The sequence below is a fragment of the Hyperoodon ampullatus genome (genome assembly GCF_949752795.1).
Source record: "Hyperoodon ampullatus genome assembly, chromosome: 15".
NCBI classification, from domain to species: domain Eukaryota; kingdom Metazoa; phylum Chordata; class Mammalia; order Artiodactyla; family Ziphiidae; genus Hyperoodon; species Hyperoodon ampullatus.
The window spans coordinates 24,848,035-24,861,967 of NC_136928.1; the positions used below are offsets into that span (position 1 = coordinate 24,848,035).

At 43.2% G+C, this 13,933-nt stretch overlaps 1 protein-coding gene across 1 annotated transcript in view; it reads right to left on the bottom strand.

Annotated features, from left to right (window-relative positions):
- Nucleotides 1-2,290: 2,290 nt before the first annotated feature.
- Nucleotides 2,291-13,933, bottom strand: part of SEPTIN10 (septin 10) — a 35,207-nt gene continuing 23,564 nt past the window's right edge. The window contains exons 8-10 of the mRNA XM_079721438.1: nucleotides 9,861-9,993; nucleotides 4,434-4,621; nucleotides 2,291-2,368 (exon numbers count right to left, since the gene is read on the bottom strand). Of these exons, the coding sequence (XP_079577564.1) occupies nucleotides 2,353-2,368; nucleotides 4,434-4,621; nucleotides 9,861-9,993 (337 nt within the window). The 3' untranslated portion in view covers nucleotides 2,291-2,352. The remainder of the gene's footprint in view (nucleotides 2,369-4,433; nucleotides 4,622-9,860; nucleotides 9,994-13,933) is intronic.

Sequence of the window (13,933 nt, forward strand, 5' to 3'; positions counted from 1 at the left end):
AAATTCAGAGTCATCGGTACAAAGATTAATGGTTGGCGGTGAAAGGCAATTCTGTTTTACATGCTTTATGGAAAAAAAAATAAAACATGTCTAGCTTTATTTTGTTCCCAGGAAATTTATTAACTTAAGCGTCAGTGGATAATACCTCACTGTGACCTTGGAGAATTAATAAGCTTTGTAAGGAGAAGCTGAGCGTTATCCAGGCAGATCTCACTGTATTTGCATATCCTGTGCTGATTGGCGCCATTTTCCCAACAGCATTTGCTCACTTCGTGTCTGTGTTGGTAATTCTCACAGTATTTCAAACTTCCTCATCATTATATTCGTTACGGTGATCTGTGATCGGCGATCTTAATGTTACTACCACGGCTTGCTGCTTGCTGAAGGCTTGGGATGGTTAGCATTTTTTTTTTAGCAATTATTAACTAAGGTATGTGCACTGTTCTTTAGACATAAGCTATTGCACACTTGACAGACTAAAGCACAGTGTAAACATAACTTTTATATGCACTGGGAAACCAAAATTCATGTGACTGACTTTATTTCGATACTCGCTTCATTGGGTGGTCTGGACCCGAGCCCGCACTATCTCTGAGGTCTGCCTGTACTGTAATTGTTTAAAAACATTTTTGTTCTTTGCAGTGCAACTCTTCTAAAATAAAATCTTATGTGGAATCCCAGATACACGAAGTGAATTCAGGATTCACACTGTGGGCGTGCACGTGTGGCGAGTCTTCCTCACAGCAGAGTCACTGGCAGCCCAAGGTGACGGCCCTTCTGTTCAGCTCCGGGTCTGAGGTAGGTTTCCGTGAGCTTTTCAACTAGGAATTGAATAACTGTTTTAACATGCCAGCAACCACTCTGGCATTTAAAAGTAACTTTATGAAAGTTCAGGATAGCTGTTTATACACAGCTTGATATAATAGGCTACGAACAACCACCACTCACTCGCAGCACATCACCGAGCTCGCCGCGTCGCTCCTGGGCTAAGGCTCAGCGCTGCAGCACTGGCCGGGCTTGGGAGGCCAGGCTACCTGCCCTCAGGGACTCACCAACTCTCCCGCTCCCAGCTGCCAGAGGCTGGGCATTACTGATCCTGAGAAGAAAGTGCAGAGCTTTTTCTGTGATGCTTGTAACTTACTTTACTAAACTGCAGAAATGCAAAAATGGAATTTAAAGTGTTGGTCCAGATAAGCTGTGCTACAAAATGAAAGGTTTTATTTGAAACTTACGCAAATTCCTGAAAAAAATACACTGCTCAGAATCCGACATGGGCTAAGTAAAACATTCTGTTATCTGAAAAATACTGGTAATATACCTCTGTCTTAAAATAATTCAAACATATAATTAAATTCTCATAGTTCTGGTAAGATGTTTAAGATCACAGTTTGCAAAAAGAAGAGTTACAGTAATTTAAATGCAGTTTAGTGAATATGTAGATACATTTTATTTGTCAAGTGTAAATATCAGTTTCATTTAGAATATTCAAGTACAAAAAATGAAAACTTATGACTGTTAAGAAAAAGTTAGAAGCCATTAAATTGTTCTGCAAATACTGAGGCACTGAATTCAAATATCCTTTACAATACAAATTATCTAAATTTTTATCTTTAATATTCAGATGTTCATAGTAACTTTTTTAAGAAATATTTTTAATAAGATGATTCAACTTTATTATTTATTTTCCCTGGAAGACAGTTTGAAACAAGTATGTAATACAGACTCATGCAAACAGTGTGAAGACACCCAGTTCCAAAGGTACTTATCACCAGAAAAGGGCTTATTTACCTGAGTGTTTCTGCTTTAAACATGTTGTTTCATCACAACAACCCATGGACCACAACACTGAAGCACATACTATGTAATTTGATGCAAAAGCTTAGGATCATGTTACCAACTGGATAATTGTTATGAAAAATTTTAAAGTTCTATAGAACTATTGAGCTTGGAGTTTCAGGTACATAATATGTATTAAAACATATTCCCGAAAGTTTACCTTTAGTATGTACACAAAAGTTCATCTTGGAATATGTATGCAATCAGAGCCACAATATAAACGAGTCCTGTACTTTCAAAGGCACCGACCCTCTTGTTACAGCCAAGTGATAGCAAGCACTGGGCAGCAGGAGAAATGATCTCAGTTCCTCACAAACCAACAACTTAAACTTCTAACAGTGAATGAGTAACATCATCCAGTCTGGCTCATGTACTGACCTCATACTTTAACTGTGGCCTTTTGCCAGATATAGAATAAGTGATACAGCAAATAAAAACAGCAAGAAAACCAAAGCATACTTCTAACAGTTTAATAACTTTGCTTGTGATGATCTTCTGTGATCTGGAACCTTTGTTTTACATAAAACCGGAGCTGGAAAGAGAAAAAAATACCTTTTGATTGGTACAACAGAAAACCATATAGGAATAAAAATCACTTGTTTTTCAAAGCTTTTACAGAAAGAGCAGATGTACATCGAGGATATGATAGGATATCTAGCCATGGGACTCTGGAAAAGAAAAGAAAAAACAAACACCAAAATTTCTTGAAGGGAAATTTTTCTGAGCTCTCTAACTATGGGCTTGGCCCTGATTTTGCAAACAACAGCCCATACCTTACTCCACAAGGTGACTGTAAATGGTTTTTCACGTATGGAATAAAGTCAGGGGAGTCCAAATCTAGTAACACTGGACTAAGTTGAGATGATAAGGTAAAAGACCCCTTAGCTTTATAATTCGAGGCACACTGAAAAGAAGTTATAAATTATATTTATACACTTGGTCCTATGGATCCAAGGGTTCCACATCTGAGGATCGAAAATACAATATTTGGGGGCTTCCCTGGTGGCGCAGTGGTTGAGAGTCTGCCTGCCGATGCAGGGGACGCGGGTTCGTGCCCCGGTCCGGGAGGATCCCGCGTGCCGCGGAGCGGCTGGGCCCATGGGCCATGGCCGCTGAGCCTGCGCGTCCGGAGTCTGTGCTCTGCAGGGGGAGAGGCCACAACAGTGAGAGGCCCGCGTACGGCAAAAAAAAAAAAAAAAAAAAAAAAAAAAGAAAATACAATATTTGGGAAAAAATAACAGAAAGTTCCAAAAAACAAAACTTGAATTTGCCACTTGCTGGCAACTATATACCTAGCATTTACATTCTATTTACATTGTATTAGGTGTTATAAGTAATCTGTAGATGATTTAAAGTGTACAGGAAAATGTGCATAGGTTCTTTGCAAAAATTGTGCCATTGTATATGAGGGACTTGAGCATCTGTGGATTTTGGTATCCTCGGGGCATCCTGGAACCAGTCCCCCCCACAGATAACGAGGGTGGTTTATCTTTTGAAATTAAGTGTATTCATTTTTTCTAGGCTCTGGGGGTGGATACATCAACAGACAAAACAGAGATCCACTCCCTGGAAGAGCTTAAGTGAAAAGATCATACATGAGAATTCCTTCTTCCCCAAAACCATAAAACCCAGAGGCCAATTAAATGCACCCAAAACCGTGTGGATTTACTTCTCCATAGTTCAAAAATGGAAAGCTATCATCATGGGCAATGTTATGTTCTCCTACCTTTTTGAAGGTGACTTACAATATTCTGAAAATATCAGTCTGAAATATGGTGTGGTCATAAACCTGAGGGCTGCCCTTTGGGGCACGGGAGAACCTGAGCTCCCCACGCGGAGGGGCTGGGTGCTCAACAGAGCGAGCAAACAGGCAAAGTGATGAGGACATTTAAGTGGGAGAAATAAATGAAAAAAAGAAAGGAAGAAAAAAACCTTACTTTCTAAGACTTCGCTTACGTTGTCTTTAACACATACCCCAGACCTACAAGCCTTGGGACCATCCTCCACCTGCTACCAAGGCCGCCCCGATGCACGGGGCCCCCTCTACCTTCCTCTGCATCTTTATGTCCACCACTCGTTTCACAAGCTCTGACATCAAAGCACAGGAGTTCCAATCGATAGCCTGGTTCCCTTATTAAAATAAAAATTCTCAAAAAACCATTATCAGAATTTGTTTTAAAAAAGTAAACCTAAGAATTAATTTTTTTAATCAACTATTATGTCTATGATTCCCCAATATACAGCCTCTGTCAGGCATGAAATGTGACATAACCAACGGGGGGAGGGGTGGTCAGCAGTTACTGGACGTGCCCTGGAGCAGCCAGGGTCCCAAGGTCGCTGACCCTTAGGTGTTGTAGCAGATTTTTATTTCGTTCATTCATTCACTTCAGACTTTCACTCAAGGATGCACAGAGCACGGAACCCGTGCCAGGTGCCCTTCTAGCTGCTGGGGAATCAATCAGTACAGCAAGAGGGATGAGCTCTCTGCTCTCAAGGAACTGACGTTTTAGCTGCAGGAGCAGATGGGAGTAAGGAGACAGAGTGAAGCGCCCTGAAGGTCGGGGCAGTGAGACAGGCGCGGGGTGCGGGGCGCTTACTTCTTGCGGTCCTTGTCCTTCCTCACGTTACCACCTGGGGTCATAAAGGGCTGGTTTTGGTATATCTCGGAGGTAGCTTTCTTCTTAGAGAAGGCGATTATTTCTTCTTCCAGAAGTCTTCTCTTCTCCTCAAGCCTCAGCTTCTCCTCTTGGTGTACTCTCTTAAGGTGCTCAAACTTGGCCTGGAGCTGTGAAGTGAAGTGCGGTTCCCGCTGAGGACGTGCTGGGGCAGCCCATGCCCCGGCACCTCCCCACTGCAGCCCTGCTCACGCGGCCTGCACAGCGACATGTGGAATTGCTCTAACTTTAATTTTGAGTGAGCTCCCATGCAAAAAACGCATGAACAAAACATAAAAACAGCCTCATGCACAAACCTCAGTTTTTTAAACATTTGACCTCTTAGAGTTTTTCTTTTGCTCTACATTTTCCCCACAAATCCTCCACAAATAAAGTTTCAAAAATCCATTCTTAATAAAAGTGAGGGACAAATTACAGAAGCAAGTTATCAAAAAGACGGAAGCAAGTTATCAAAAAGATGGAAAAAAGCCCTTATTTTCCAAATAAATTTACTACGTGGTAGTGAAATAGCTGTTGACTATACTGGTGAACCTGTTTGGAAAGCAAGTGTCAGTTTAAATCAAGAACCTTAAAATCTGTTATGTTTTTCCCACAGTCATTCACCTTCTTGAAATCTAAACTAAATCAAAAAGTCCTGAATTTAGATAAAAGTTTTATACATAAAAATACAGTTGACCCTTGAACCTTGCAGGGTTGAAGACGCCAAACCCCGCTGGTTGAAGATTCGAGTGTGTCACAGCTCCGTAAGCACAGATGGTGCAGTCCTGTGGACTCAGTGAGTGAAAAACATCCACGTATAAATGGGCCCATGCAGCTCAAACCCAGGTGGTTCAAGGGTCAGCTGCACTTGCTGGGTTTACACCATAATTGGGAAAATACACCTGTGTCTCAAGAGAGAGAACATTTTAAAATTCACTTATGCTAAATACACTCAGTGCAGTCATTAAAATGAGTTTTGCCGAAGTTTATAACAATACAACATGAAAATTCCCTGGTTTGATTGTTGTTTATCTGAAAAAAGATCTAGAGACTTCAGCAGGTTCCTTACAAATCAGCTGTGTGCCAAGAACACAAGCACAACATCTAGAATCTACATAAAAAAAAATAACTTTGTTTTTGATTCTCTGGTCTGGTTAGATAAATTTTCAATTAGTATTTTCAGTTCTGGGCAGCAACCTAACATTTATACAAAAAGTAGGACTTGGTTTCCAGAAAAGATGGCTTATGATCACTGAGGAAATCATCAGAGGCTGAGGGCAGAGAGAGCAGAGAGCTATGCTGCCTCCTAATAAAAATCAGATGTTCCAGATACGTAGTGGGCTGGCGAGTGAACCGGCAACCCTGACGGCGGAGTTTACAGAATAGGGTTGAAACAGATGAAGTAAGACCCAAAGATTCTCTTATTCCTGAGGGTGTCACTTCCAGAGGGATCAGTTCCTTAGTATTTGCTTATGTAAGTGGTTCCTTATAAAGGAAGGAAGCATGTTCTTTATAAAAAGAAACATAAATAAATCGGTGGCATAAATACACAGACTGGCAGCTCTCTGAGCATGCGTGCACCCCGTGGATTTGGGAGAGGAGTGGGGCAGCTGGCGGGTGACGCCTGGAAAGAGAGGCCACAGGGCAGATTTACGTTATGTGAACAGAGATACATCTCTGACAGACACTTAAACGGAGGGTGCACACTTTATATCCTTAAATATCCTGAAAGGTTATGGAGTACTTCATATATCATTTATGAGGCTGACTAAAAATTCCAGGAAAACTATGAAGAGAAAAACGTCTTAGAAAGGGGGCAGGGGGAATGTGACTTATTCACATTCTGTGGAGTTCACGGCTTTCGTCAGTGACAGTCTGCTCCACCTGCAGGAAGCGCTCACTCACGGCTCCAATATTCACTACAAGGCCTTTAACTCAGACACATTTGCAAGTTCTTCTGTGCTGTTGAAACTACTCACAGATGCTCTGAAGCCTCTATGGCCAATGTGGTACGCTGCTGTCTCTTGTAAACCTGCTTCTAAGGACACTATACATGCTGTTGTTCAGTGATCCTTTTTAAAGTATCCATTTTAAAAAGTGAATACCAGAGACAACATTCCTCTCTTGCCAAACTAGTCAGTGTCTTTGACCTGACCTCTGTACTTGGCTGGAGACCCCGGAAGTGTCACTGACAAGCACCCAGCGCTGCGGCTCAGATGCCCCGATTGCAAACCTCACTGCTCGTCCTGGACTCCCCACGTCCAGGTTCTAGTGCAGCTGTACTTGTTTACTGAAAATTATCTAGAATACTTGTAGAAACAGGAGAGGCATAAATACTAAGTGAACAATTAACCAAGAAACAGACTTACATATAAAATTCAGAAGTAGTAACATTTTAATGTTGGTCGTGCACTTCACCTGAGGGATAAATATAAAGTGCACTTTTTCTTGTGCTGGGGAAGGGCTGTGCATCCAGGATGATGTTGACAAAAGATGCACAAAAGAAACCATTTAAACAGTATCCTGATGTGATATCTGTCCTGTGCATCTCCCTACTCTAGTTACCTGACGTTCACTGCATTTTCAGCTAACTCTGTACTATACACGAAAACCGGGCAAATTCACACAAAAGGTGAATTAAGAGGTATTTGTTTACAACCATATTGCCAAGGATATTTTAATAACAAGGCCATCTAATACAGACTTAAGTAAGGTTTGGGTTACCTGCTAGTATCTTATCGACGTAACTAGCTTTGAATGTCCCACTTTGCCCAGTAGAGACCTGGTTTACACCTACCTATTGTCCAGTGTAACTAACTACTAAAAAGCCTCCTTTCCCTCTAAAACTGCACTTACACTGACAGTAAATTATACGGCCCTCCTTGGTCCTTCAACTGATGGCTCTTTTTTTTTTTTTTTTAAATTTTTGGCTGTGTTGGGTCTTTGTTGCTATGTGCAGGCTTTCTCTAGTTGCGGTGAGCGGGGGCTACTCTTCATTGTGGTGCACAGGCTTCTCATTGTGGTGGCTTCTCTTGTTGCGGAGCATGGGCTCTAGGCCTGCGGGCTTCAGTACTTGTGGCTTGTGGGCTCTAGAGCCAGGGCTCAGTAATTGTGGCTCACGGGTTCTAGAGCGCAGGCTCAGTAGTTGTGGCACACGGGCTTAGTTGCTCCGCGGCATGTGGGATCTTCCCGGACCAGGGCTCGAACCTGTGTTCCCTACATTGGCAGGTGGATTCTTAACCACTGCGCCATCAGGTAAGTCCTAACTGATGGCTCTTGAGTTAATCATCACTCATGCGAGTGAAGATGGCCCCCAGACGCCCTGCATCAGACCTGACTCTAACGTACCAGCCTTGCAGGATGAAACTGGTCTTGAGGGAACTTACTAATATTATTGTAATATTAATGAAACAGGCCAGTAATCTGCTTCTAAACCTATATAATTAAAAGTTTAGAACTCTTGTGACAATTTGAACTAACTTCATTAGTTTTAATATAATGTTCTTAACACGAAACCGCTTGAATCACAAAAATAAACATCTGTGAAGCACCTACTGACAAATAATACTTCTCTTTTTCTTTCAACCATTTGGTCACCCTGAATTTTCAATTTCCTTTTAAACAATACGCATTTAAGCAAAATATTCTTATGTGGGGTTTTAAAAATTAAAATTCAACTATAAACCACTTCTACATCTTCTCTCCTCACTGGAGAAACTGAGAACCATGATGTATGAGAGAGAAACTCTTATAAGAGAAGCACCTACTAATCAAAAGAAAAATCAGCACCCTATTTCCTACTCATCACAACTTCTTCCTCAATATTTGTATTTAAAAGTAACTCCAGGGACTTCCCTGGTGGTCCAGTGGTTAAAAATCTGCCTTCCAATGCAGGGGACACGGGTTCTGTCCCTGGTCGGGGAACTAAGAACCCACATGGCGCGGGGCAACTAAGCCTGCATGCCACAACTCCTGAGCTCGTGTGCCACAACTAGAGAGGAGCCCATGCATGCACCGCAAGGAAGAACCTGTGCACCACAACGAAAGATCCTGCGTGCCGCAGCTAAGACCCAACACAGCCAATCAATCAATCAATCAATCAATCAATATTTTAAAATAAATAAATAAAAATAACTCCAAACTAGGGACTGTTTTCAAGTAAGAGACTGAACAAAACAGAACACCCAAATGCAATATGAGACCTAAGATTGAATTCTGGTTCAAAAACAAAAAATCACCAAACAGAAAGCAACAACAAAAGATAATCTCGGGACGAGTGGGGAAATTTGATTGTGCACTGGGGATTAGGAGAGTCTGTGGCATTGCTATTCCTGTTCTTAGGTGTAGTACTGGTACTGTGGTTATGGAGGAAAATGCACCTGAGCTTCAGAGATGCATGAAAGTGCCTGCGATAAAGTGTTGTGATGTCTACAACCAGCTTTCAGAAGACCAGGGAAACACACACACTAAAGACGGCAAAATGTCCATTCTAAATCTAGGTGTGGGGAGGGACACAGGTACCCCGTACTTTCACTTTCCCATTGTTTGAACTTTTTCAAAATAAAGATCAAAATTCAAATTATAAACAAGATAGATTATTTATTTTACAAAACCACTTACTACAGGGTTTATTGAAATAGCAGGTACTATAAGGGTACTTAAAATAATAAATTTGTAGCATTAAATTACTTTACAAATAACTCTTCAGGAACTCTTACATCAGCAAGTTCATTTGTATTAACATTTCTGTCTTCTCTTAGAGATTCCTTTTTGCAGCTCATCCTTTTTGACCCTCATCTTAAATGTGGCCACTTATTTAAAAGCAGCCATTGCAGTAAAGTCTACAGAAAATACCTTAACTCAAGTAAAACTAAAATTGATCCTTGGAGAACCAGAAGCAAACCAAACTCACTGCAGACGGTTTTGCGCCCAGGCTGCCCAGACCACCCACCTCCAGGAAGCCTGACTTCAAACTCAAAGGCTAGTTAACAGCTTTCAGAGTCACCTACTTCAAACAACAATCCCAAGGACTCAAAACTCTCAGAAAAGGCTTTATCAAGCCACAGCTAAAACACTTCTGGCTCCTGGTTAAGGTATTTAAAATGCTTCTTAGTAACCTAGTCCTTTACAAGTCCTCAATAAACCACTTCTAATGGAAGACACCTTGTTCTTTTCAGAAAGGCAAAAATTTGTTTCCAGCCTGTGCTTTTTTTGGGAAGTCTGCATCCGAAGAGTATGTGTTAAAATACAATAGCTACTTTTTAAGGAACAACTAGTTTTCAAAACCATCTCCTAATTCTTGAGATAATTATCCCCAGGTTAACAGGACACCCCAAATAAGTGCACATCCCAGCAAACCAGCGCACTTGCCTCTCTCTCAGCTTCTTTCAATACGGCTTCTTTCTCCTTCACACGCTGCACAAACAACTGCTTCATTTCTTCCTCCTTCCTCTGACGTTCACCATAAAATTCGTGTCTTTTGGCTTCGTAGGTCTCCTGAAGACTGAAAAATTATTTGTGGTACTCTCGTGTTAGCAAGATTACATCACAAACTTGCGAACACTTGGTCCGGGTTAGGCCCCGTGACCATCACAGCACATGTGGCTCCAGGGAGCGCGCGTCTGTCTGCGGGTCCCTGCTTTGCCAGTGCTCCCAGAGGTGCTCATCTCACCCCAGATGGATTCCTCCTTCGACCTCTGTTGATTCCTCCCCTCCCCTCATTGCCATGTGCGATCACCAGGCTCTGGGAGCTCAGCCTGAGACCCCAACATCACTTCAGTCCCGTCTTGTTTTGATTTCTACAGACACCGTGTTCAGCCCAACTTGATCTTTGTGCTTTTCTGCCTTCGCTACTGGAATAATCTCCCAGCTGAGCTCTAGGCTTTTAGTTCCTCTTTCTTTCATTTTGTTCTTCCTGCCACTCCTAAGATTTTTCCACCAAAAACAGAGATCTCCTTATCTTTTCCCTCTGCATTAGTTATATTATCTACAGGATAGCAGCACTTCAGAAACTTCACAATCTGGCCCAACAGACCCAATCCCCCTAAGGTTTCAGCTGTACCAACCTAACCACTGTTCCTAAGACGTGCCACACGTTTCATGCTCCAGCCACTGCCCGCTTCCCAGCCCTCCCTCTACCCACTAGTCCTGTCCCTCGCTTCTCCAGTCTCCCCAGCTGGAATCCACTGTTCCTCCCAAGCACTTCCATGGCTCTTTGTTTATACTTATTCCTGGCATTTACACCCCACCTGCCTCTCTCTCCTAACAGCTCAGCATCTCTGTAACCCAGCTATCCAGTAGAGCCCTCCAGATGTTTTGGTTTCTTCATAAATGTTCATCTAATGACAGAAACTGCAGGGAAGTAGACACAGTTTAACCAAGCAGAGCAGGGACTGTCCTGGAGCTCCACAGCCAGTGCCTGCCTGTCTTACTTGTGGCATTTCAGAAGAACCACAGACCTTATATCTGGCAATGCAGGGCCCTTCCATTTCAGCTCATTTGGAGAATATCCCCAAGGTTTAACAGGGAACACAGATTCACTTTCCAGCTGTGTCACAGTTAGAAATTTCTATTACTTATAAAAATATAGCTAAATAGATTTTAAATATGATGAAATTCAGGAATTTTACTAATGTTATAACTGGAGAAATCTTTCATGGCTAGAACTGTATAAATTTAAGGAAAAACAGAGCAAGAAATGTTACACCATAGCACTTATAGCTGAGCCTGAGTGTGTGGTCCTCAGAGCATGTATTCCAAGGAGGAACAAGCCTACACATTGTCTCTAAGAGCAAAGTTCGTAAATGTACAGAATGCCCTAGATGACCACATAAATGCCTCTAATCTCAAGGCATTTTACTTTTTATAAGGTTTTTTGTTTTTCTGTGTTTGTTTTGGTCTTATTTGAAAGAAGCCTCTAAATCGATCAGGCCACCTTCGCCCACATTTCACTGGTCCTACACTGGACTGACAGCCTTTAGTGGCAAACTTAGTTTAAATAATGTATTTAAATCATGTCAAATCAAAGTTTTAAAAAGTTCTCACTAATCTACTTACACAAGCACTTGAGTTGTTCAGGAGGAAAATCAAGCCACCTGGCAAAGAGAAAAGACCAAACGCTTGCGGAATAGCTGCCACCAGCAAGGACTGGTCTGGGCTCACTAATTCCCGCAGCGCCATGAAGAACAAGCACTAACACTGTCCTTCAGGTAAGAAGGCGACATTCGGAGAGGTAAAGTCACCTGCACAAAGGGACAGAGTTAGCAAGTACCAAGCTGGGGCTGGAACTTGATCAGACGTGCTCCACAGCCTGTACCCCTCACCAGCATAAACCCCGCCTACAGTGATGCCTCAGCAAGAGGTAAAGAGGAGACACTGCTGCCGTGTGTTCTGCATCCATCACACACGCCCACTGTGACAGGTAAACTTACAGAGTCAACTGCAAGGAACGAGACCGCGCTGTCTTTCGAAAGGTGGTAATGAAACTCTGAGAGGGCCTGCAAGGAGTAGCTGTGAAACTAATGCAACCACTGTTGACTGCCATGGATCTGAGAGTGAAAAAGAGCCCTCCTGCTGCCGCGACAGTTAATGCAGCATCCGACCCTAGTTGCAAACATCACTGATTGAAGGCAGAGCTGAAAACGAAAGAGGAAGAAAATGCATCCTTGATTGCTCGTGCCCATCAGGAAAACCGCTGCGTCCCCCTCACTCAGGACCTCCCTGAGCTCCAGGTGCAGCTCTCACAGGCCTGATGAGGGTCCACCACAGACCAAGTGCAGAAAGACACAAAATTTATGACGCACAAAATTATGCCAAACACTTAAGAAACTCTAAAATACCACACAAATCTCCCTTCCAGACTCTTAGGGCCCAGAGCACTTCACTGATGGTAAACGAGACTGGTTCTGTTCATCTAAAATAACGGGGATTTGAGGTTTATAAAAGCATGTTTCCTGTAGTTTACATAATTAAACATCAGTTAATTAAGACTACAGGGGTACACATAATGCCAACCCCCTGGACCTCATGACAAGCATGAGATCGGTGTGGGTACATGGGGACACAAACCATAACTCAGCACAACCATTCAAGTGAAACAGAGATGGAGACACTGCGGGGCTGCAGAGAGAAAGGCCAGGCCATAAAGAGCAGGGCGCAGCCTAACAGGCTCATGTAACTAACTGTTCTTATTGATGGATACAATACTGAGGGACAGATTTTACATGCCAACCAAATTATAGTGACTGTTGTTGTACACATGCCAAATTAAATGGGAAGATTCCTAAGAAAACAGAATACAAGTTCTTAAAACCTCACCGGTGAAACCTTCCTAGACCTCAGGCTATAAAGAACTACAGGAATTGTATCAAATAATTTATTCACAAATGAGAAAGCACCAAGAGGAGAGAGATTTTGCTGCGCCTGACCCAAGGAATCCCATCTCGTCAGGACTGCAGGCCTGGGCAAGTGGGCAGGGCCTCCCTCACACTGAGCTCAAGCCCCCGGCCTTCTTGCTTGTCCTCTGCAAGCAACCTGCAGCCACTGCTCCTGCCCACTCTGTAACCTGGCCTCCACTGAAGAGCCTCCTTTCCCAGTTTTCCATTCTTCACCTGTCCAGTGGGCAGACGCTCCCCAAACTGAAGAAATGCTAAAAGACGGCTGTTCTGAGTGCCCGCCCACCATCTCTCTCTCCTGTTGTATTATTATTCTGGTTACCTTTGGAGAGCTACTTCTTCCCACGGGATGCATTCTGGTGGGACAGGCAGTCAGGCTCACACCCACCCAGCCAGAACACGGGCACATGTCCTAACCTGGGCCCGCTGGACATCCCCCTTCCTGGAAGGAAGGCTGGAAATGGTTTGTTCATGAATGAAACTGGTTTTCTCCCTTCAAATCTGCAAGCCCTGGCCTGTGCTGTCCTTTTTGACTCAGGTGGCGTGTTCCTCCTTATTGTCAAAGAACGGTCAAGGGAGCAAGCGGACTGTATCACGCTGCTGTACTTCCACAGCAAAACCCTCTCGCCTTCAACACGGTCCCCTCTCCCTTCCTTCTTGAGACCTTCTTCACTTGGCTTCCGAGACATGACCCTGCTGGTTTCCTCCTTCCTCTACCCTAGGCTTCTCAACCGCTTCTGTCTGCCTCTCCTGCTGACACACATTCAACGGACTCAAGGCTGTTTCCATGGCACCTTTCTTTGCAAATGTACTTCTCTCTCCGGGCATCTCACCCATACGCAGTGTTCAGCTAACCACCTCTTAGTGCCTGGGACTCTGAAGTTCATCCCTTTGGCCCAGCCCTCTCCTCTCTCCTCTGAGCTCCAGATAAACAGCCAAAGTGCCTATGTGACACTGTCACTTGGATGTTTCAGAAGAAACTCTAAGTCCCCAGGTCCCAACTGAGCTAGTGATCTCCATCCTGCCCCACAGAACAGCCAGTGCTCCTCC